General features: G+C 42.0%; 1 protein-coding gene and 1 non-coding gene across 9 annotated transcripts in view; both read left to right on the forward strand.

The window, feature by feature from the left end:
• Positions 1-982: 982 nt before the first annotated feature.
• Tpx2 (TPX2, microtubule-associated) overlaps positions 983-25,525 on the forward strand; it is a 47,358-nt gene continuing 22,815 nt past the window's right edge. Inside the window, exons 1-4 of one of the 8 annotated variants that reach the window (NM_001141977.1) lie at positions 983-1,316; positions 7,940-8,034; positions 20,203-20,376; positions 22,672-22,794. In NM_001141977.1, coding sequence (NP_001135449.1) covers positions 20,271-20,376; positions 22,672-22,794 — 229 coding nt within the window. In that variant the 5' untranslated portion in view covers positions 983-1,316; positions 7,940-8,034; positions 20,203-20,270. The remainder of the gene's footprint in view (positions 1,317-7,939; positions 8,035-20,202; positions 20,377-22,671; positions 22,795-25,525) is intronic. The other 7 variants (NM_028109.4, NM_001141976.1, NM_001141978.1 and 4 more) reach the window with 7 other exon arrangements.
• Positions 18,086-18,145, forward strand: Mir5622 (microRNA 5622). Its single transcript, NR_049195.1, has one exon. It is a non-coding gene; the product is annotated as a microRNA 5622 (primary transcript).

A 25,525-nucleotide genomic window follows, 5' to 3' on the forward strand; every position in this document is an offset into this window, starting at 1 on the left:
CACACACACACACACACACACATATATACACACACACACACACACACACACACACACACATATATATATATATATATACATACACACACACACACACACACACACACACACAAGAGTACACTGTAGCTGACTTCAGACACACCAGAAGAGGGCATGGCATTCCATTACAGATGGCTGTGAGCTACCATGTGGTTTCTGGGAACTCAGGACCTCTGGAAGAGTAGTTAGTACTCCTAACCACTGAGCCATCTCACCAGTCCCATTTTTTTTTTTTTTTTTTTTTTTTTTGGATATGCTTTTTTTGAGACAAAATCTTCCTATGGAACCTGATAGGCTGGGAACTTTCCCTGCACACCAGCCTGGCTTGAGGCTTAGAATGCACATAGATTCATTCTGTTTCTGCCTCCTGAATGTTGAGATTAAAGACCTGGGCTACCACACTGGGTTTATTGTAGGAAATACATTCATAGACATGGAGAGAATAATCTTTAAAAACTAAAACATTTCCTTCCATGACTTTCGGGAGGCCTAGGACTCAGTCTACTGTTTTAATATACTTGAATGGGGCTTCTCACTTCATCTAGTTTCTAGACTCTAGTGCCAATTCTTCCAATTAAGTAGGAACAAGCTTAGCATGATGAAACAATTCTGAAATCCCTGCGCTTGGGACGTGGGGAGGCAGAAGTTTAAAAGTCAGCAATTGTTTAAAAGTCATCCTCAGTTACACTGAGGAATCAGGCAAGCTTGGAATCCAAGTGGCCCTATCATAAACAAAACAAACAAAACCTCACAACCCTATCAATCCCTATACAAAACCAAATAGGAGCAGAGGATTCTGGGTATTGTAGTCAAGTCCTTTCAATGCGCCACCCTCCGTGCAAGAGACCACATTTCTCTGAAGGCGCTCTGGCCAGTTATCATCTTGTCCCGCCTCCCAACTTCCGGTGTCGCTGAATTTTCTGAGGCCAGTCAAAGGGCAGGGTTTGTTGGCTTCCGGCTCTCTGATTGGTGCGTTCGACCGGGTGTCTGAGTTCAAATTTTCAACCGTACCAGTTGAGTCCTGACGCGGTCGTGAGTCGCTGGACTCGTAGGGTTGGTGCAAGCTGAAACCGGGAAAGTAGCGTGAAGGTGAGGGGAGGCAGCGGTGCGCCGGAGGCCGTTTTTCCAGGGTTCTGAGAGGGCAGGGGAGTCCCCCGGGCGGGTCCGGACAGCCTAGACAGCGCGCGGGCTTTGGACGCCGGTGACAGGACTTCGGGGCGTTGGTATTTCTGGGAACCCCGGAGCAGAGGCTGCTCCAGGCTGTCAGCCACTAGACGGTAAGGACTGTTGGTGTAAGCACTGCTCTGCAGTTCCCGCACCAAGCTTATTCATTAAGCGTTCCAAACATTATTTTAGGGAAGGAAGGCGAGGCCCAGTGGGCGGAAATAGCCCTGCCATTGAATAGCTTTGGTGGAGGAAAAGAGATGTGATCACCAACAGCGTTTGTCTGGGATAGCAAAGTAAATTTGTTGTTGTGCCAACACAATTGAGGTAGAGTTTAATTCCATTTTGATTGTCTTCTGTTTGGAATGTAAGATTCATTTTATTTTCTCCTTATTGCTCTCTCTCTTTGTATCGAGTCACTAGGCGTTCCTGCCCTTTTATCTTCCTTTCTTGGAACTTTTATAGATTGGAGGGGAAGGAAGGATGTGGCCCAGATCATATAGTACTGTGGGTTGGGCTTACACCCAATTTTCCTGATTGGTAGTCACATATAATTTTCTCAATAGCATCAAGGACTCCCACCAAACTTATTTCCTCTTTGTGTGTGTGTGTGTGTGTGTGTGTGTGTATGTATGTGTTTCTGCCTCATTCTTACCTTGTATCTTCACATCCTTTGTCTGTTTTGTTTTGTTTTGTTTTGTTTTTGAGACAGGGTTTCTCTGTGTAGCCCTGGCTGTCCTGGAACTCACTGTAGATCAGGCTGGCCTTGAACTCAGAGACCTGCCTGCCCCTGCCTCCCAAATGCTGGGATTAAAGGCGTGTGCCACTACTTCCCACTGTCTTTTTATGAGTACACTGTAGCTGGCTTCAGACACACCAGAAGAGGACATTGGATCCCATTACAGATGGTTGTGAACCACCATATGGATACTGGGAATTGAACTCAGGACTTCTGGAAGAGTAAGCAGTCAGTGCTTTTAACCACTGAGCCATCTCTCCAGCCCCACATCCTTTGTCTTTATTTGTCCTTTTCTCATATTAAAAAACAATTAAAGAACTATTTGTTAATATAGTAAAAATATTGGTTTTGCTGTTGTTGTTTTGAGACAGGATCCCTTTACATATCCCTGGCTGTCCTGGAACTCACTATGTTGACCAGGCTGGCATCAAACACACAGAGATCTGCCTGCCTCTGCCTCCCAGGTTCTGGAATTAAAGGTGTGTGTCACAGTGCCTGTTAGTAAGAATATTCTTGTGTGTGGCCTCAGTGTATTTTAACACCTGTCAAGTTGCCCCAGATCATACTGTTTTCTCTTGCTTGGTTTGTGTCTCTACAGTAGTTTCATGTTATCATTTTTAGTTCAAAATTATCATGGTCTACAGCTAATTGGGCCAACTAATTGACCTTTGAGAGTATATTATGTGCTTATGTTAGTTGATTTTAGATTCTGTATGTATACAGATGCATAATGTATTCAAGGGTTTTCTGGTATGCTTGAAATCAAAATGGTTGGTTATTTGTGTGTGTGTTATTGTGTGTGTGTGTGTGTGGGTATTGGGGTTTGAACCCAATATCTTGCTCATGGTAGAGAGGGTGGCTGGGATACTTTGTCCTTTTGTGTGTGTGTGTGTGTGTGTGTGTGTGTGTATGTATGATATTAATTACTGTTGAGACAGGGTCTTGTGTGGCCCACATGGGCCTGAAAGAAAGGCTGGTTTTTTTCATAGTTTATTTACTTTATGTGTTTTGCCTACATATATGTCTGCATGAAGGTGTTGGAACTTCTGAAACTGGAGTTACAGGCCGTTGAGAACTGCCATGTGGGTGAATTGAACCTGGATCTTTTGGAAGAGCAGCCAATATTCCTTGGGCATCTCTCCAGCCTGCATAGGCTGTTCTTGAACTCCTAGTCCTCTTTCCTTCACCACCATACCCAGTGCTAGAGATTGAGCCCAGGGCTTTGTATACTAAGACAAGAACTCTACCAGTTTCTATGTTTAAGACAGAATCTGTGTAAGTTATTATGTAGATAAATGCATTGTTTTTGTTTACAAGTATTCTGGCAATTTAGAAGTGGAGATGGATGAGATTTAAAAGAGGGAAGGTTGGATTTTCGAAGTGTCTGGGATACAAACTCTCAGAAAGCAGGGTTTGGCTAGACAGGGACAAGAACAACCAGGCTGCATATATGTTGAATTGGATGTCTAGGAAGGCCCTGTCTAAGTTGGCAGCAAAATAGCAAGTGTGAGAAACTAGATCATAGTAATTTTAAGTTTTCTAGTATGTAAATAAAAACATTCCTTTGGCCAAGTTTATGCTAATGTGCTCATTAGAACCAAATTCTCAGATTATCTTGCTGGTCCAGTTAAGTTTGGTCAAAGAAAAGTTTTGTTGAAAAGTCCTTTGTTTTTTGTTCTTGTATCAGGAGAGACTGAATCCTACATTCCCTTTATATTTTTATCCTTTAGCTTCTCTTGGGTCTGTTCTCTACACTATGAGCCTGTACACCCAGCTTCTTTTTTTTAAAAAAAAAAAACAAACATTTTTTAACTTTTGGGAGAAGAACAGAGAGGAGAATTTATGTATCCTTTCACAAAGGTGGTGGGGTTTTCTTGTTTGTTTTTGTTTTTGTTTTTGTTTTTGTTTTGCCGTGGTAGGAAGCAGATCTGAGAATGGTGTGATTGACTAGCTTGAGTTATTATGTAAGATAGATTTGTATTTGAGACAGAGCCATGTAAATCAGCAGCCCAAGATCCTGTATAATAGAAAAGTGTTAGTCAGGGCTCTCTAGAGGAACAGAATATCACACACAAGCCCGCCCGCCCGCCCGCCCACACACACAGGCACACACATACACACTCCAGCTAGTCCAGTAATGGTTGTCTACAACCATTGATCCAGTAGTTGTTCAGGCCTCGTGGCTGGATGCATCAATTAGGCTCTAATGGCGATGAAGGAACGGACTTGTCATTGAGAGCAAGCAGGCAAAGAGAGCAAGCTTTGTTCCATGTCCTTTATATAGGCCCAGATTAATAGGTGGAGCTTCCAACCTCAAAAGATCTGGATTAAAGATGTATTTTCCTATCTCAAGAGATTCCTATTAAAAGCAGGTCTTTCCACTTCAATGATTTAATTAAGGGGAAAAAAAAAGCCTCACAGGTGTACCTAGTGCTTGGGTTTTAGTTAATTCTAGATACAGTCAAGTTGACAACTAAGAATAGCCATTTCAAATTTACCCCTTGTCAACTTGACACACAGTTATATCTATTTATGCCATTCTTAATTTCTAAATGAAAACAATAACCAGGTCATTATTACACCCTTCATACAACTGCAAATGCGTTATAAATGTTAGCCTAGATAGTAGTGTCCCTTGAGGGACATGCTTTTTTTTTGGGGGGGGGGGTTGGTTTTTATTTTGTTTTTTGTTTTTTCGAGGCAGGGTTTCTCTGTGTAGCCCTGGCTGTCCTGGAACTCACTCTGTAGACCAGGCTGGCCTCAAACTCAGAAATCCGCCTGCCTCTGTCTCCCAAGTGCTGGGGTTAGAGGTGTGTGCTACCACTGCCCAGCCGAGGGACATTCTTTTGGCATCTCAGAACTTAAATATGATAACCACTGATATTCTCTTATTTGATGTTACATTGTATGATAAAGAAATCAAGGGAGTGGTGGCACATGCCTTTAATCCCAGCACTTGAGGTGGGGGCAGGCGGATTTCTGAGTTCGAGGCCAGCCTGGTCTACAGAGTGAGTTCCAGGACAGCCAGGGCTACACAGAGAAACCCTGTCTTGGAAAAAAAAATCAAGGAAAGAACACGAATGTCCATAAACATATTCCTAACAAAGTATGACAGGAACACTCACACCAATGTTACTCCTCATTTCTGCAGCAGGTCACAGTCTTAGCTGGTATTTGTTTGTTTATTTATTTATTTATTTATTTGAGTACGCTGTTGCTATCTTCAGACACACCAGGAGGGGGCATTGGATCCCTTTACAGGTGGTTGTGAGCCACCATGTGGTTGCTGGGAATTGAACTCAGGACCTCTGGAAGGGCAGTCACTGTTCTTAACTGCTGAGCCATCTCTCCAGCCCCCTTAGCAGGTATTTATAACTACCTTCCTCTACTACCCATTCTGTATTTTTTCCTCCACCCTCAGTAAACTGTTGGTCCCTCTCTACCCCCATCCAGGAGTGACCCATACCTTGATTTTTGAAGAGTCTGTGCCCTTTATCATCCTGCCTGGATTAGACTGTTGTAGTTCCCCATAGGCTTAAATCACAGGACATGGTAGTACCAAGAGACACCCTAAAGCTCTCTTGTACTCCAGACCTAATCTTTCTTACCTCTTCTGTGGAGAAGCAATCCAATTTTCCATTGCTAATCTGGATCAATCACCCCTCCTAACACTGTTATTCCTTTCTTTTACTGTTGGCTTAAGGGCATCAGAAACCCCAAGTGGCCAGGGGGAAGTCTGAACTTCTAGTTCAACTGGATGTTTGTTATGGCTCCTGGCAGGAATGTTACCAGCTCTGGAACCAAAACTTCTAGGCCAGCAGAACTTAGGGTCCAGAACAGGAAGCAAAAATTTTCCTAGTGGGTTACTAGCGATGGATAGTGCATGGAATGATTCCCCTTTGAATGCCTTGATTCCTAGACCCATGGATTTTGGCTATGGAAGAAACTACCACACACTGGATGCTGATTCAAATCATGCATTCTAGAGAAATCTGTCTCAGCCCTCCAGGCTGCTGCCACCTAACTGGTGCTGTAACTGTCTTCAAAAGGTCATTCTATCTTTCTATCAGGCCAGCTACTTCAGGATGGTGGGGAACATGGTAAGGGGATCGTGAATTCCATGATTGTGGGATCACTGCCACAAGTGTCTGGCTCTGAAATGAGCCAGATCAGCCTCTTTCTCTAGCCATCTGTTATTGCCCAATAGACCCATGAACAAAGTGTCCAAGATGGTAGAAATAGAGGTTATGCACAGGCTAACAGCGTGGATTTCTACTCACCAAGGCTGACATGGGTACAGCTGCTGCTGAATGCCAGATATGCCAACAGCAGAGACCAATACTGAGTCCCAGATGTGCCTGAAGTTTTTCCCATTGTAAAGATTTCCTCTTTCAGGGTTGTTTCAGAAAGGGGTTTTAATGCTATAGTTATCCACTTCTGGGTAGTGACTTCATAACATACAGAACCATCAGTAACCAGCCCATAGTCTTCTCGTTAGAGCACTCCTCACGAGGCTATAGGTAACGCTTGGTAACAGATGCTATTTGTACCATAGGCATTTAAGCAACTTCCTATGTAACTTGTTTATGGCTTTAGGATCTGATCACATACATATTACTTATTATATTTATTTGGTAATAGATGCTGCTGTGCATGTCCTGCTTTATAACTTAGTGAGTTAGATAATACCCAGCTCATGATGGCTAGACCAGGTTATATGATGGCCCATCATCAAACTTTCAGTTTCCGTTAAGGCCCTATAACAGGCAAAGAGCTATCTCTCGAAGGGAGAATAGTTGTTTGCCGATGATGGTTGAATCTTGCTCCAAAATCCCAAAGGTATCTTCTGTGATTCATCTTGTAGAGGTCTGCCAAAGGCTCCAAACAGCATCTCCATTTGACATCTTTTTTTTTTTTAAAGATTTATTTATTCATTATATGTAAGTACACTGTCTTCAGACATTCCAGAAGAGGGCATCAGATTTCATTACGGATGGTTGTGAGCCACCATGTGGTTGCTGGGATTTGAACTCTGGACCTTTGGAAGAGCAGTCAGCGCTCTTAACCGCTGAGCCATTTCACCAGCCCCCATTTGACATCTTAAGTACCATTGGGTTTGCTAGGTCATATTGTCAAGTGGTAGAGCAGCTTGCACAGCAGCCTGGACACATTGAAGAGCCTTCTGTCACAGGACCTATTCAAAGCTAGCAAAACTTTGTATTAGGCGCAAAATAACATACCAAAGTGAGGAATTGTCTATCTCCAGAATCCAAATAGGACCACTAAAGTATTTAAAATACAATAACTTCTCCTTCACTTAGAAGAAATATCTCTGCATGCCCCATACCACTGGACTCCTAAGAATTTCACTGGGGTAGGCCTTTAGATTTGGTTGTATTTATTTCCCATACTCTGATGTACACATGTTACCAACAAGTCTAAAGTGGTTGCTACTTCTTGCTTACTCACTCCAATCAGCATATTGTTATCAGTAAAGTGGACAAATGTGATATTTTGTGTAACAGAGAGACAGTTGTTATTTGTTATGATATCAGGCTGCAGGCTTACTATACCCTTGAAGTAAAACTATAAAGTACACTGCTGAAATTGTCAACTGAAAGCAAATTACTTCTGGTGGTCTTTATGGATAGGTACTGGGAAAAAGGCATTTGTTAGATCAATAGCTGCATTTCAGGTACCAGAAGATGTGTTAATCTGCTCAAATGATAATATAGCTGATATAGCAGCCACAAATGAGTCCGTGCTTGATTGAGTTCTTTGTTTCTTTTCTTTCTTGTTTTTTTCCAGACAAATCTATGTGTAGCTCTGACTGTCCTGGAATTTGCTCTGTTAAGGCTGGTCTTAAAATCCTACAGACCCACCTGCCTCTGCCTCCCAAGTCCTGGGATTAAAGGCGTGTACCACTACTGCCTAGCCATACACAAAATATTTTAAGTTTATTCTTAACCTTTTAAAATACCTTTCAACTGCTTCCAGGTTCTTCATGAGAAGTGTCTGCCAGACTGCAAGAATTCAAGAGACTTGAGAACTTGATTGTGGCTTTGAGCGAGGTTGTCAGGTGTGTATACATGGTGAGTTATGCTCAAAGGAATAAGAGAAATTTTAGCATACCAGCTTCATAAATGTTTAAAGAACTTAAATGTGTCTTTTAAAGCTAATACATATCTTAGAAAGAAATTCCTTAAGCTTGGAAAAGAAAAAGTAAAGCTACCCATTATCATACTTTGTCATACTTTTAAGAGAAATTATGGCTGCCTTGTGCTGCTGTGTTGGATTGAAGCCAGAATTTCACAAATCCTACCACTGAGCTAGTTTTAATTCTCTTTCTTTCTTTCTTAATTTCTTTCTTTCTTTCTTTCTTTCTTTCTTTCTTTTTTTCTTTCTTTCTTTCTTTCTTTCTTTCTTTCTTTCTTTCTTTCTTTCTTTCTTTTTCTTTTTTCAAGACAGGATTTCTTTGTGTAGGTAGCCCTGGCTGTCCTGGAACTCACTCTGTAGACCAGGTTGGCCTCTAACTCAGAAATCTGCCTGCCTCTGCCTCCCAAGTGCTGGGATTAAAGGAGTGAACCACCACTGCCCAGACTAGTCTTATATCTTTTTGTACTTTTAATTTTTATTATTTTATTTTGTACATATTTTTAATCTTATTTTATGTATATAGTATTTTGCCTGTATGTATGTCTGTATCTCATGCCTGTTGGGTGCCCATGGAGTCCGTGATGTCAGTTCCCTTGAAACTGCAGTTACAGACAGTTGAGTACCACCATGTGGGTGTGGGGAGCCCTACCCAGGTCCTCTGGAAGAGAAGCTCATACTCTTGTTTTGCTTTGTTTGTATGGTTTTTTTTTGTTTTGTTTTGTTTTTTTTCCGAGACAGGGTTTCTCTGTGTAGCCCTGGCTGTCCTGGAACTCGCTCTGTAGACCAGGCTGGCCTCAAACTCAGAAATCTCCCTGCCTTTGCCTCCCGAGTGCTGGGATTAAAGGTGTGCGCCACCATGCCCGGATGTTCATACTCTTTTTTTTGAGGGGGTGGTTTCGAGAGCTCATACTCTTAATTACTGACTCAACTCAAGTCCGTTTGGAACTTTCTTTTTCTTTTTCTTTTTTTAAGATTTATTTATTTATTTTATGTGAGTACACTGTGGCTGTCTTCAGACATACCAGGATCTCATTACAGATGGTTGTGAGCCACCATGTGGTTGCTAGGAATTGAACTCAGGACCTCTGGATGAGCAGTCAGTGCTCTTAACTGCTGAGCCATCTCTCCAGCCTGGAACTTTCTTTTGGTGTTTTGAGAGAGTGTCTCACTATGTAGCCCTGGCTGACTTAGAACTCAGAGATCTGCCTGCCTCCAGAGCTCAGGGATTAAGGGTGAGTGCCACCACTCCTGGCCCCTTTTATATTTTCTGTCTTGACTCAGGGTCTCACACTGTCACTAGACTGACTTTGAACCTGTAATCCTCATGTTTTCATCCCCTGAACAGTTAGTTACAGGTCTGTGCCACCATGTCTAGCTTGACTGACAGGTTTTTGTCTAAGTCCATACTTCAAGTAAAAAAATGATACTCTAGCTAGGTATGGGAGTGGAGTCATCTCAGACCTGTAACCTCAGATTTAGGAGGTTGAGGCAAGAGAATCAGAAGTTCTAGGCTAGCTTTGCCCATATATTCACTTCAAGGCTGGTCTATCTGCCTGCCTGCCCCTCCCTCCCTCCCTCTGTCTGTCTGTCTGTCTCTCTCTCTCTCTCTCTCTCTCTCTCTCTCTCTCTCTCTCTCTCTTTCTTTCTTTCTTCCGATCCTATCTCAAAAAACCACAACAAAACAAGAACTAAGAACAAACTGTTTGGGGGCACATCCTGTAGTCCCAGCTCTTAGGAGGCAGAGGCAAAAGCATTAGGAGTTGAAAGTCATTGTCAGCAACAGATTGGGCAACGTGTGATCCTGCCTCAGAGATATGTCAAGGGAGGTGTGGGGAGGGGGGCAAAAAGCCAAGTGAATGTTTGTTAATATGACCACACAAATAAACAAACAAATACAAGACAGATGTGGTAGTCACACCTTTAATTTCAGCACTTGGAAGAGGCAGAGGCAGGCGGATCTCTGTAAGTTCAAGGCCTGCTTGGTCTTCATAGAGATTTCCAGAACAGCCAGGGCTACATAGATAGACCCTATCTCAAGCCAAACAAACTCAAGCCGGGCAGTGGTGGCGCACGCCTTTAATCCCAGCACTTGGGAGGTAGATGCCAGTGGATTTCTGAGTTTGAGGCCAGCCTGGTCTACAGAGTGAGTTCCAGGACAGCCAGGGCTACACAGAGAAACCCTGTCTCAAAAAAACAACAAAAAAAGACAAACTCAATACAGTATGACACTTACAAGGTTTTTGGTGTGGTATGGTGTGGTGTATGTGTGTGTGTGTGTGTGTGTGTGTGTGTGTGTGTGTGTCTGTCTGTCTGTCTGTCTGTCTGCCTGCCTGCCTGCCTGCCTACCACAGACAGGGATTGAACTCAGGTCTGACTACAGCTCCTTTACTCACTGAGCCATCTCCATTGTCCTTGCTTGTTTTTTGAGATAAAGTCTTATAGGCTGGCCTCAAATTTGCTAGGTAGCCTAGGTTGGCCAACAACTGATGGCTATCCTGCTGCTTCAGCAGCCCACGTACTGTGATTCCATTCATAATGACACCATGCCTGTCTAGAATTGCTAAGCTCGAGAAAGAAATGAGAACATGTTGATTGGCATTCTGGACAGTGGCAAATTAGAACAAGTGTCCAGTGTGTCCTGTGCTGACTTGTGAGTGTTGGGTGGTGAGGGATTGTTTCGGATTTTAAACTGACCCTATTTTGGAAGCTTCATAGATCTGTTTCTGTAAACAGATCTGATTTCAACATAGAAGTTAGCAAATGTGGAAACAATGTCCATCAAACTTTCTTCAGATCTAGTTTGTAAGTTTGATTTATAGTCAAAACTAGATGCAGGATATGTTGCCATTTGCTCACTCTTTCTAATTCCTTATGTACAAGGAAAAAAAAATGAAGATGTTTTCTTTCTGGGTAAGTGAAAATATGTGTTATTTAGTGAGATCACTTACGCAGTGAAGGCGGGAGAGAGTGTTGGGGGGGAAATGGCCTGGCCTGGATGAGAAGAGTCTGACTGATGGCTTCTAATGAATCCCTGACTTGTGTTCACTCTTAATTACCACCCGGTTAGCTAGTGCTTCCTTTCTGTTTCACAGGTTGGGTGCTGAGCTGCTGGCCCTTCCCTCACTGGCTGGCTGTTTTGGGAAGAGCACTAGCCTGCAGTTTCAGGCCTGCTTAGAGTGTGCTCCGTGCAGCTTCCCCACCCCTTCTGAACCTGCACCTTTTGATTTATAGAGCTTGTCAGGGCTAGTTATTTCTGGTTGGAATGAAGAGAGACAAGAGGTGACAAGAGGTACATTTCAGATGAATGTAGAAAAGGCTACATTGCTTCTGCCATCTTCCTCATGTGTATTTGTCTTCAGTTTTCTTTCTTTTCACCTGGTTCTTCCTCAGAAAAAGTTAGTCATTTTTATTTTTATGTTTTCTCAGACAGGGGCTATCCAGGAACTCACTCTGTAGACCAGTCTGGCCTCAGACTCAGAGATCCTCCTGCCTCTGCCTTTTCAGTGCTGGGATTAAAGGTGTGCTATGCACCACCTCTGTCCACCCCAATTGTCTGTTTTTTAAGGAAAAGGATTCCACATTTATAAATCATTTCAGTGTTCATTTTGGGAATCAGATGGGCTATAAGATATGATAGGTGGTGTTTAATACACAATTTTATAAAGAACTAGTTCATATGTCGCAACTGATTTATGCATAGCATACTGTGTAGACTTTCTTTAAAGAATATTTCTACTTAATTTTATTTTGTGTGACTATTTTTGTCTGCATATATGTATATGTATCATGTGCATGCTAGGTGCCTGTAAGTCTGAAGAAGGCAACAGAACCTCAGGAACTAGAGTTAGAGATGATTGTGAGCCACCATGTGGATGCTGGGAATCAACCCGGACCTGAGAGAGCAGAGAGTTCTCTTAAGCACTGAGCCCCTTTTCCTCCCTCAGATTCCCTGTAGGATTTTTTGTTAGGCTGGAATCTGCTCATCCCCAGCACTAGCTGGGAAAAGCCCTGCTGCCCTCCTTCACCCAACCCTGCCCTCAGAGAAGTTTCTGTCCCAAGAGTGCCCGCCCAAGGGCTCAGTTTTTGCCCATGTTTGGACACCATTCCAACTCCTAGCTGACACATCATCACTCCTCCTTTCAACTGCATAAACCCCACTGGCTTTATCCTAGATAAGTCACTTCCATTGTAAGATTAGGTGAACCCACCCCAGAGCTGCCTCCTAAGAAAATTGCCTTTATCTACTTCTAATCTGGTCTGATCTGGCATCACTGAGGAAAAAAAAGCCTATTTTTATTAAAAGCTGGGTTTTTTCTTTGTTATTTATTTAATTTTCATTTTCTTAATTTGTTGTTTAGTCAAGGCTGGCCTTGAACTCAGATCCACTGTGTGTGTTTTCCAGTGCTGGATTAAAGTGCCATCAAGCCCATTTTCTCCTGAGAATATTTGTAGTTTTTCAGGAATCTGCACTGTGGCAATTTCAGATAATTTTGAAATATGAAGTTAATTCTCTTGTTTGGCAGCTTGATTTGTTTAAGGGAATGTGGTTGACGTATCTGCGTTTTTCCCCCCTTCAGTGAGACCTGTTGACAGAAATTCAATCTTGATGAAGGGTTGCAGGAGGATCCAGTTCCCACCATTTGTGGGGCTCTCATTTAAACAGCTGCCCTTAGCTTTGACCTGTGCGGTATCCAACTAGGCCCCAGCAGACTTTAATTTTTGCTGTTTTGACAGCCTAGTATTTATTGTTTGTAGTGAGGCAGTGTTCTAAAACTGTCTTGATTTAGCAGTTACTTTGCTCTGTGTCCTGGTCCCTGCCCCCAACTCACTTCCCCTGTTTATTTTCTCACCAAGCTCAGACCCCAACCCTACTTTTGGTTATCTTCATATACTTTGTCAGGCTTTAACAAGAGGATGAGAGTTCTCAAGGGATAACTGATTCATATTTGTTAATTTGATTCCATTTTGAGGAGAGACAGGGTGTTTTAGCATTCTTATGTTTTTCTTTGTTGAGACAAAGTCTCACTTTGTAGCCCAGGCTAGCCTAGATCTCAGTATATAGGCCCAGGATGATCTGAGTCAGTCCTCTTGCTGTAGGTTCTCGAGTGCTGGGATTACAGTGTGAGACACCATGCTCAGTTAGTGTGTCAGGGCGGCCTTCTGAGTTGGCCACTCTAGGTAAAAAATATATCTTACACTCGGGAGGCAGAGGCAGGCGGATTTCTGAGTTCAAGGCCAGCCTGGTCTACAAAGTGAGTTCCCGGACAGCCAGGGCTATACAGAGAAACCCTGTCTCGAAAAACCAAAAAAAAATTAAAGGAAGCATTTTAAAAAATAGGTCATTGTCCTGAAGAGATATCTCAGTGGTTACAGTGGTTGCTGTTTTCACAGAGGATCCAGGTTTAAATCTCAACACGCACATGGTACTTCATAATCACCCATAACTCTAGTCCCAGGCCATTGATGCCCTCTTCTTACCTCTGCAGGCACCAGGCACACATCGGGTGCACATACAGACATGCAAGCAAAAAACACTTGTGCAAGTTCAAAAAAAAGACTGGGGACTCGCCTTAGCAGTTATAAGCATTGGCTGCCCTTTCAGAGGTCTTGAGTTAATTCCCAGCAATCAACTATCTATAATGGGATCATCATGATGCCCTCTTCTGGCATGCATGAAGACAGAGCACTCATATACATAAAATGCATAAATAAATATTTAAAATATACATAAATACCAGAAAGAGTATGTTATGTTTGGATAAGTCAAGATAGTGGTCAATTTATGAACCACAAAAATGCAAAGTAGAATTTCCAAAAAGCAATTGATTTGAAATTATTGTCAGATTATCAAAAATATTTAACAAAAACTGCAGGAGTTCCAATCTTTTCTGAGTGCAAACTTAGAGGAAAATAAATGCTTAGCTAGCTAGCCTTTTCAATGAAAAGGTAAACATTTATTTTATATAATAATAAAGAACACCAAAGCTTTAGAGTGTGGTCTCTCCTACTGCAGGACTCCCAAGTCCTTCACAAACTCAGCTACTAACACTCACTACTTCTTCATCCATGTATATGGATAAATGAATATGTTGCTTTTTCCCCTTTTTTGTTTCTTTGAATTCAGAGGCCCAGACAGGAGGACAGAGGTCAGCCAGAGAAGACCCCCACTCCAACACAAAGACACAGATGTATACACACACATACACATATAGAGACACAACACACACACATACAGACACACAGCAAAAAAATAAAGCATGTGAAAAGCTAGATTTGAACACTTGTCAGGTTTGGTTTTGTTTTTTACCAGAATTCTTTAGTGGAATCCCTCCCCCTTTATTTTTGTTTTGTTTGTTTGTTTTTTGAGATAGGGTTTCTCTGCATAGCCCAAGGTGTCCTGGGACTTTCTCTGTAGATCAGGCTGGCCTTAAATTCAGAGACTGGCCTCTTTCTGTCTACTGAGTGATGGACTGAAAGCGAGCCCCACTGCCTGGCTTTTTTGTTTGTCTATTGTTTTGAGACAAGGTCTCACTGCAGCTCTGGCTGTCCTGGAACTCAGGAAGGAATAGACTGGCCTTAGATTTCCCTGCCTTGGCCTTGCAAGTGCCACACCTAGCTCGAGTTAGGGTTTGTCAAGAAAGGGGTTTAAAACAGATTTAAGCATGGCATTAGGGTAGGAAAGGGGCTTGAAATGGCCCAGCCATTGACATGGCTGCTCAGTTCCAGATGGATCTCACCACCTTTTCCAGCCTCTACAGACACTTCATCCCCAGACATACAAGTGGACAAAACACCCAAACACATAAATAAAAATAAAAATTCATAAATAAATAAAGAAGACAAAAGGAATTTGAGATCTAAGTAAAGGTCAAAAGAGTACATATCCTTGAGTGATGGCCAGCTTCTCCAGAGAACTGCTGGAGTTGAAGTGTTTTAGAGGGCGTTGTATGCTTGGGGTGTGTTGTGTTCCTGCCTCTTCCTCCCCAGCTCTGCTTGTCTTCATTATAGTCCTGGCTGGGAAGTGTTCCCAGTGACCTCAGTTAGCTATTGAGATCATGGGAATCCAAGATTTTCCCATGTCTTCCAGCATAGTTGTTCAAAGAAGAAAAAAAAAATTTTTTTCCAAGCAGAGAAATCCTTTGCTAATTGTCCCCCCCCCCTTTTTTTAAATTTTTTTTAAAGCTTTGCATGTGCTATTTATTTGGTATGAATTTGTATGTATAGTGTGTGTGTGTGTGTGTGTGTGTGTGTGGACATAACAAGTTCTAGGCCAATTTGTGCTATGTAAGTCCCCGTCTTTACCCCCACCCCCACCAGCAACAACAACAAAAAAAGCTGGGTGTCCTGTTTCGTACCTTTAATCCCAGCACTCTAGAGGCAGAGGCTAAATGACTGAGTTTTTGAGGGCAGCTTGTTGTAGAGATCAAGTTCCAGGCAAGCCAGGGTGACACAGGACGAGATAGTGAGACCCTGTCTTAAAAAACAAAACAAAAAAACCCACAAGGACAAAAACAAACAACGGAACAAATAATAACTCAGCAGGAAAAAAAAAAGCCAAAACAAAAGAAAAACAAAAAAACAAAGATAAAACAAATAAGCAAAACAAACAAAAAGCCCATGAATAATGAAGAGAAATGGAGGAGAGTGATTGTTAGGATGGTGGAATAGAGAGCCGTCTCCAGGTCAGGAGACTGCAGAGCAAGGGCCATCCTGCACACAAATGGAGACCTGATCCTCCTAACACTGCTGAGTCCTAGAGTGGGGGAGGCGTGTCAGGGTGTGCTGCTAGGAGACAGCTCTTTACACGCAGGATAGTGAGCTGTTATTTAATCTCTGGTCTTCAGCTTTCTTCTCTAGGATGAGGACAGTAACTGAGCTTTACAAGGTTGCAGATGAACATTAGAGTTAATAGAGAGTTAGTACTTAATACAACCTGCCATCTCTGGGAGTTATTTTTGTTCCTATGTTTGTTTTTAACCACAATTTTAGTATTGTTATGCGGTTTTTGGTAAACCCTAGTTTGTTAATCATTATAAGCTGCAAAAATCAGATGTTACCATCCAGGCATAGTGGCATACTCCCTGAATCCCAACATTCAGGAAGCAGAGGCAGGTAGATCTCTGAGTCTGAGGCCAGTCTGGTTTACATAGTGAGTTCCAGGACAGCCAAGGCTATACAGAAAAAAACCCTGTCTTGAAAAACCAAGACAAAAAAACCCTCAGATGTTACCTACAGTTCCTCACAATTTTAGAGTATCAGTTTCTACTCTAAGTCCTCAACTAGAATGTTGCCATAAAGAGCTAAAGCTATAATGAGTTCAAAGGAAGAAGTTGTATGGTATGTATAGTATGTGTGATGACGTCATTGTAGAAATCTGTTGTTTGTTAAAACAATTGTTTCTGAGACACTCTAAAACCCAGAAGTACTTTCCACATGAGTCGTTCACTGAGAAGCTAAGGAAATGCTGGCCAAACCACTGGGCAGAAATGAAGGTTGGGTGACTGAGCTCAGAATATGTTGACAGTGGTGTAGTTCAGACATCCAGTATGCAATATGCAACGAATAGAATTTCTGGTCATGGGCTGGTGAGATGGCTCAGCGGTTAAGAGCGCCGACTGCTCTTCTAAAGGTCCTGAGTTCAAATCCCAGCAACCACATGGTGGCTCACAACCATCTGTAATGAAATCTGATGCCCTCTTCTGGAATGTCTGAAGACAGTGTACTTACATATAATGAATAAATAAATCTTTAAAAAAAGGGGGGGGGGCTGGAGAGATGGCTCAGCAGTTAAGAGCACTGACTGCTCTTCCAAAGGTCTTGAGTTCAAATCCCAGCAACCACATGGTGGCTCACAACCATCCGAAATGAGATCTGGCGCCCTATTCTGGAGTGTCTGAAGACAGCTACAGTGTACTCACATACATAAAATAAATCTTTAAAAAAAAAAGAAAGAAAGAATTGCTGGTCATGCGGTTGGGGAGCTGACATACTCCCCAGTGATGTGATGTTCTTCTGAGAGCATTTCCACAGTATGCATTAAGATCCCCCAACTCAGCATTTTTACCTCATTAGAATTATTTTAGAGAAAAATAACCAATATGTACAGAATATTAGCTACAAGAATTTCTTCTCAAAAGTTTTTTGGTTTTTTGTTTTTGTTTTTTGTTTTCATTTGAGACAGGGTTCTTCTATGTAGCTCAGGCTGTCCTGGAACTCACTCTGTATGTAGTTCAGGCTGACTTTGAATTCACAGAGCCTCCCAAGTGCTGAGATTAAAGGCATGTACCACCACTGCCCAGTTAGAAGTATTTTTAAAGTGGAAATATTGAGAAAAATTCCAAAAAAAGGGGGTATAAATAATTTCTACATATCATTAGGTAATGGTATATGCTCAAATTTATTGCCATGGAGTATTTGTAGAATATATGAAACAGATTCAAGATGTGCTGGGACTGTAGCTATATCTGACTTTAATGTGCGTTTACTCACTATGTAGCTCTGTCTGCCTTAGAACTTGTTGTATATATAGATCAGGCTGACTTTGAACTTGTATAAAGTCATCCTTCCTTTGCTTCCTGGGTGGTGGGATTCTAGGCATAAGCTACCAGACCTTGTTTTGTGTGTGTGTGTGTGTGTGTGTGTGTGTGTGTGTGTGTGTGTGTGTGTTTTGAGGGTCTTAATGTAACTCAGACTAGTCTTAAACTCCCATCCCTTTGACTCTACCTCCTGAGTGGTGCTGGTCTATGCTATTACACCTGGCTCTGGTTTAGTTTTTATATAAGGGTTTTTGGTTTAAATGAACATAGATTTTATAAAATGAATTTTTACAGGCATTTAGAGAAAGTTTTTTTTTTGTGTGTGTGTGTTTCATTTTTGAGGCATGTTTCGCTATATAGCTCTGGCTTGGTCTGGAACTCAGTACGTAGACTATGCTGGATTCAAACTCCAAACCTGCTTTTGTCTTCTATTGTGTGATTAAAGACATGTTTCACCACACCCAGCTTAAAGAAAGTTTAAAAAATATTCTTAGCTGGGTAGTGGTGGTGCATGTCTTTAGTCCCAGCAGTTGGAAGGCAGAGGCAGTTGGAGCTCTATAAATTTGAGGCCAACTGGGTCTACAGAGTGAGTTCCAGGACAGACCTACACAGAGAAACCCTGTCTTGAAAAAACCAAAACCAAAACCAAAAAACAAACCTTATTTGTGTATGTGTGCCCTGACACATACATATGAAGGTTGGAAAATTGCTTGCAGGTGTCAAATCTCTCTTTTCTTGTGGATACCAGAAATGGCACATAGGGTTGTCGGGTATGACTATCCCATGATCCCAAGAGAGGATAACGTTTATGCAAATATTATCCATCTCTACATCCCTTACAAGATACAGAATCCCTTTTTCTCTTATGAGATAGGGTCTTGCTCTGAATCTTGAGTTTTCCTGTTTCTGCCTTCTGAGCACTGGGTGTGACAGACATGCCCTGACAAACTGCTCACTCAGTAGGCAATTTTTTGTCAGTGAACATGCCATTTAGGCTATTTTTCTGACTACTGCAGCTATTCTGTTACCTAGATAGAAGTAGAGTGAGAGGGTTGCGTTGCTGTTTGCTGCACACTGTGGATGCAGTTTTGTTGGTATTGGGCATAGGCCTGTAGTGCTGGCTTGGTCCTTTTACTTACTCTGCTTGATGACTATAAAGTCATTTTCTTCATGCCTAGGGGAGTTTTGCTTTGTTTTGTTTCTCCCCCCTCAGTGTGAGATTAAAATCACATTCTTATACATGCTAAGTTTGCTTTCCATCACTGAGCTATACCTTCAACTGGGGAATAGAGTTTTCTTAAAATATTTCCAAGGGAAAACTATGTTTCACTCTTCTGTGCATAAGACGCCTTTAATCCCAGCACTCGGGAGGCAGAAGCAGGCGGATTTCTGAGTTCGAGGCCAGCCTGGTCTACAAAGTGAGCTCCAGGATAGCCAGGGCTATACAGAAAAACCCTGTCTCAAAAATCCAAAAAAAAAAAAAACAACAAAAAACCAAAAACCTCTGCTAAGCACCCTCATACACACAACTAAGATTACCTTTTGTCTTCAGAATGCACAGACTGCCAGGATAATCGTTTATGGGGTTACCTGATACAAAGTTGGATGCTCGTTATTCTAGAGGAGATAAAGCTAACACTGTGGGTTTGGAGATAATCCTATGTAATGGGTGGATACTTGCATAGCATTTTCTAGAATTTTAGTTGGACTTGGGTAAAGATTGTTAGGTATAAAAGCTAATAATGTGTTTTAGAAATTAGGTTATGGGGCAGAGAGTGAGTACCTAGGTGGAAGAAGGCTTAGAAATAAGAAATGGCAAATTGAGGGAAAATGAATAATTAGTGCCACACCCAGTAGTGCATGGCAGACTGAAGTATGCATCAAACTTGGCCTTTTCTTACAATAGGAAAAACGAGAAAAAAGTTTGTACAATTATTTGTCTGTGTGGGTTGCTTGCTTGCTACGTCAGTGGACAGCATGCAGGAGTCAGTTTTCTCTCATGCTACCTTGTGGGTTTTGGGGATAAAACTAGGTATTCATGGTTGGTGGCAAGTGCCTTTACCCACTGTGCCACCTCACCAGCCCCAAACTGACTTCTTTCTAAGTCCAAAAACTAGAGCAATCTCCCAGGCAATTAATTTTTAGGTTGATTTAAAAAGGTAAGGTATATTTACAAGATTCCTCTCCTTCTCACTCTCCCTCTCCCCTCCCCTCCCCTGTCCTCCCCTCTCCTGTCCTCCCCCTCCCCTCCCCTCCCCTCCCCTCCCCTTCCCTCCCCTTCCCACCCGTCCCCCTCCTCTCTCCTTTCTGTGTGTTTTGATTTTTGAGACAGTGTCTCACTATGTAGCCCTAGCTGACCTGGAATTTATTATGTAGACCAAGCTGGTCTTGAACTCACAGAGATCCATCTGCCTCTGTTTACTAAGTGCTAGGATTATAAGCATGCAATTGCCATGCCAGCCCCTGGATGATTTTCTAAATTGGAAATATAAAAACCAAAGTATTTTGTAGGAATCAATATTTACTATTGATGTACAACCAATTTTTTGTAACCATTTCTTCCCTCAGAAGACAGTCTATTGAGGAGAGTATTAGAATCCTGGAAAAAGCTTGTTTTTCTGCACTAAGTTGGGGCAATGTCACAAGTCCCTACTACTTACTCTTTCGATGCCCCCACCGACTTTATCAATTTTTCATCTTTGGATGCTGAAGAGGATACTGAAAATATAGACTCATGGTTTGGTAAGTGGCACCTTTTGTTTTGCTTGTTTTGGTTTGGGTTTTGTTTTTGTTTTCAAGACCTGATTTCAATGTGTATGTACCTCTGGCCATCCTAGAACTTTTACTCTTTAGACCAGGCTGGCTTTGAATTCAGAGAATCCCCTGCTTATTCTTCCTGAGTATAGGCATTAGAGATGTGCGACACCAACCTGCTGTTTCTCTGCCATTAGAAGGGTTAGTGTCTTGCTTGCTGAGGACATTTCAAGAACAAAAGGGCTGGAGAGAAAGCTCAGCAGTGGAGGACTGACTTTTCTTCCCAAACCCACTATGGCAGCTCTCAGGTGTCTATGGCTCCAGTCTCAGAGGATTCAATACCTTCTTCAGGCCTCCACAGCACCAAGTGTGCACATGGTGCACAAATGTGTATGTGGGCAAGACACCCATACACATAAAAAAAAATTAATAAAATCAATCAAATTGAAAATTGAGTCTGAGATAAAGTAAATACATTCTCCCATGATTTAATAGAAAAAGCAATTTACTTTTGAACTACAGAAGTCTGTTTATATGTAAAATTAGTTTTTTTTCTTTTAAAGATTTATTTATTTTATTTATATGAATACACTGTAGCTGTCTTTAGACAACACCAGAAGAGGGCATTAGATCTCATTACAGATGGTTGTGAGCCACCATGTGGTTGCTGGGACCTCTGGAAGAGCAGTCACTGCTCTTAACCGCTGAGCCATCTCTCCAGCCCCCCCCCCCCCCAATAATTTTTAAATAGAGACATTATGGTATTAACAACCCAACCCACAAACAGATAAGACAGTCTGATTTGAGAGGCTTCCCCTGTCCCAAATATTTTTCAAACATTCTAAATTTTATTTATGTATACATATCTGTGTATGACTGAGTGCAGTGCCTGTGGAGGCCAGGCGAGAAGCCTAAGATCACAGACCTAATTCCCAGGTACTTGTGGGCTGCCTGACATGGGTGCTACGGACTGAACTTGAGTTTTCTGCAAGAGCAGCAAGTGCTCTTAACCATTGAGCCATCTCACTGTTTCTCAGCTTGTAGTTGTCATTTTGATATAAAGTTGATAAGTGAGTCCAGTTGTTGATGATGGCTCTTTATTTAATCCTTTCTCTTGTCTCCCTTTTCCTCATTAAGAGGCATTAACATCAGTCTGGGAGGAACAAAAATGACTCTTGCAGCTGCATTTACCATTTACAATACAGAGATCAAATGAGATGGCGTCTGGTATTCTCTAGGGAAGGAATTCAGTGGTTCCTGCAGTACAGGGCCCTTTGAAGGAAGGGCAGTTAAGAGGGTCTGTTGTCCTAGGGAGGTCTTGTACCATGCCCCATAGCACTGCAACTCAGAGCTAACACCCAGTCAGCCTGAAGATTTCTTTTTTTTTCTTTTCTTTTTAATTATTATTATTTATTTATTTTATGTATATGAGTACACTGTAGCTGTCTTCAGACACACCAGAAGAGGGCATCAAATCCCATTACAGATGGTTGTGAGCCATCATGTGGTTGCTGGGAATTGAACTCAGGACCTCTGGAAGAGCAGTCAGTGCTCTTAACCACTGAGCCATCTCTCCAGCCCCCTGAAGATTTCTTTTTACAAGTTTTCTCTATGTTCCCAATATCTACAGGAAGGAGATATTAACATAGCAATTTTAATGAAATTAAATACAGAGTCTGGGAGAGAGAAAAAATTCTGTACTTTAAAAATCATCTTAGCTGTAGTCTATTTCTTCTTTTCTTTCTGCTTTTCATATCTTGTCACACAGTTATAATCAGAGTGTCCATGCATGCTGTAGTTATTCAGGGACTCCTGAGCTCCTGCAGCCTGTCACAGTGTGCTGTTGCTGGGACAGACTGTTTTTACACCAGCTTTAGTCACAGCAGAATCCAAGATAAAACTTCAGAAAACTTGGTTCTGCTCTACTCTCTCACACCCCACGCTCTGAATATAAACTGTCCCTTGTCCTTCTAATCTTACAGTTCCTGGGGGCCAAAGCTTCTTCAAGGTCAATGTATTTAAATGGTAGATAAGGCCAGATAAGGTTGGTGTGGCCCTAACAATATCTTAACAAAGGTAGGAGTCAGTACAGAATCTACAGCCTTCCTCTCTGTAGGATGCTGGGTGTGGCAAAGGCTTCGGGGATGGATTTTGCCTCTGTCCTGATGTGTAGTGAATGCACAGTGCTTTCCTTTAGTTGCTAACAGTGCTGGAAATGGACTTTTCTCCCCATTTGAATGCATGACTCTTCTCTGGTTTGTTTCCTTACTGATTATTTCACAGATGAGAAGGCCAACTTGGAGAACAAGTTTCTTCGACAGAGGGGAATAGGCGAGCCTTTTCAGGGGAAGAATTCCTTGAGAAAAGCCAAACTTCAACAGGGCTTCGTCACACCGTTGAAGGCAGGTAAGGAGAAACAGCCTAGACAGGAGCCTTGAGGGCAGCTGGTGGTGACTAGAGCTGTCACCTTAGGGAATCACCAGAGACTGGAATTGTGGTTTGTTAGCGACGTGTTTGAATTCAGTCCATGGTAAATGTGCTCTTTTTCCCGAGACAGGGTCTGTGTGGAGCTCAGGTTGCCCTCAGACTTGTAATCTTCTTGCCCCTGCCTCTCACATGCTGATTGTGGGCAGCGCCATGCCTAACTATACTTTTCTTTTGAATATGCCTTTAGGATTCATTTGCTTTTTTTTTTTTTCCAATGCTAGGGGTTAAATCTAGGAGTTCATGCTTAACAAGTGCTCTACCAGAGTTATGCACTATCCTGAGCACAACATTTAATTTTTTTAAGGTTTATTTATTATATATAAGTTCACTGTAGCTGTCTTCACACACCCCAGAAGAGGGCATCAGACCTCATTATGGGTGGTTGTGAGCCACCATGTGGTTGCTGGGATTTGAACTCTGGACCTTGGGAAGAGCAGTCAGTGCTCTTACCTGCTGAGCCATCTTGCTGCTCCCTGAGCACTACATTTTTAAAAGAATTTTGCACAAAGGTTCATGAATAGTGTTACATTATAATTTTCTCTTCTTGTGATTTTTTTTTTCCCTGCTGGTGTTTGTCTTCCTTTTTTCTTTTTGCTTTGAGCATGGCAGCAAATGCTTCCCTACTGGACAGCACTCCAGCCCCCATTTATGTGATTATAAGCACGTAACTTTTATTTTTTTTTAATTTTTTAAAATAATTATTTATATATATATATGAGTGTAGCTGTCTTCAGACACCCTAGAAGAGTGCATCAAATCCCATTACAGGTGGTTGTAAGCCACCGTGTGGTTGGTAAGAATTGAACTCAGGACCTCTGAAAGAGCAGTCAGTGCTCTCAACTGCTGAGCCATCTCTCCATCCCAGCACATAGCTTTTATAAACAGGCCTTCTGTATAACTTTACCTGAGTTAAGGTTACCATGCATAGGAGTAATATTTGTATGTGTGTGATACATATGATCTTCATTTTGAATTCTGTAGTCACACACACATGCTATGCATATCTGCCTAAATATATACAAATGTGCATATATGTATATAATTTCTGATTTTCTTGAAATTTGAGTACTGATTAGTTTCTATTCACCATTTAGGGGGCTATTACTTTAATTAAAAATATTTACTGGGGTGCTGAAGAGATGGACTAGTGGTTAAGAGGACTGGCTGCTCTTCCAGAGGACCCAGGGTTCAATTCCCAATACCCACATGGCAGCTCACAACTGTCTGTAACTCCAGTTCCAGGGGATCTGACACCTTCTCACACAGACATACATACAATCAGAACACCAATGCACATTAAATAAAAAAATAAGTCTTAAAAATATATTTATTGGTTGAATTCATACATGCATACTTTCTTTTTATAATTAGTTTTTTTTAAAAAATGTATGAATGTTTTGCTTGCATGTGTGTATATGTACCCGTGGAATTCAGAGGAGGCCATCGGAATCCCTGAAGCTAGAGTTACAGATGACTGAACCACAATGTGGGTGCCAAGAATTGAACTCAGATCCTCCCAAAGAACAACAAACCTACCCAACCGCTGAGCCATCTCTTCAGCCCCATATATGATCTAATCAAATCTATCTCCTATCCTCTCCCTTCTGACTTCTCCTCTGTCCCTCCCATCATTATTGCAATTGTGTGTGTGTGTGTGCGTGTGTGTGTGTGTGTGTGTGGTTTACCATGTCTTAAGACAGGGTTTCTCTGTGTAGCCCTGGCTGTCCAGGAACTCTCTTTGTAGACCAGGCTGGCCTTGAACTCAGATCCACCTGCTTCTGCCTCTCAAGTGCTGGGATTAAGGGCATCAGTGTAGGACCATCTACTGGAGCATCCCTGTAGAAAACTGACTTTCACTCTCCCAACAACCATTGGTTGCCAATAGTTCCTTAGCTAGGGAAGGTTCTTCATGACCCATTTTCCCATCCATGTTGGGATTTTGTGTGGCTTGATCTTTGTCTCAATCTCTGGTGCATAAAATCCTAGCTACTAGAAGTTCATGTGCTCTGACATAGCTGGATAAATGCTGGCTCACTATCGTCTTTTCACTACCCATGGCTCTCTCCGCCCTCTTATTCTCTGATGATCCCTGGGCCTTAGAGGAAGTGGTGTGATGCCCCATTTAGATCTGAACAATCTACAATCTCTTATGCTCTACACAATGATCAGTTTTAACTCTCTGTGTTAATTGTCACCTACTGCAAAAAGAACCTCTCTGAGTTGTAGGTGAGGCAGTAACCTATGGATATAAAGATCAATAGAGGGCAATTTAATCCAACGTCCTTTTAGCAGAATAGTAATATAGTAGTAGGTTCTCTCAAGAACTCATGGCCTCCCTAGCCCCAAGTTCTAATGGTGCCAGGTGTGAGTTCCATGTTCTGGGTGGACTTTAAATCCAATCAAAAAGTGGCTGGTTACTCTCAGAACATTTCTGTCACTATTGAAATATGGTGTGTATATCTTGACAGGGCAATTACTACTGTAGCTGACAGGGTTCACGTCTCAGAAAAACTATTGATTAGTTCTTCAGTAGTATACATACACTTTCAGCACTATGAAAAGTCAACTATAGGCCTGGGGCTTTTAGGTTGATAACAACTTGATTTTCTCCATGTTCTATGACTCAAGTGTGTGGTGTCTTAGTGTCAAG

The sequence above is a fragment of the Mus musculus genome, chromosome 2 (genome assembly GCF_000001635.26).
Source record: "Mus musculus strain C57BL/6J chromosome 2, GRCm38.p6 C57BL/6J".
Lineage (NCBI taxonomy): Eukaryota > Metazoa > Chordata > Mammalia > Rodentia > Muridae > Mus > Mus musculus.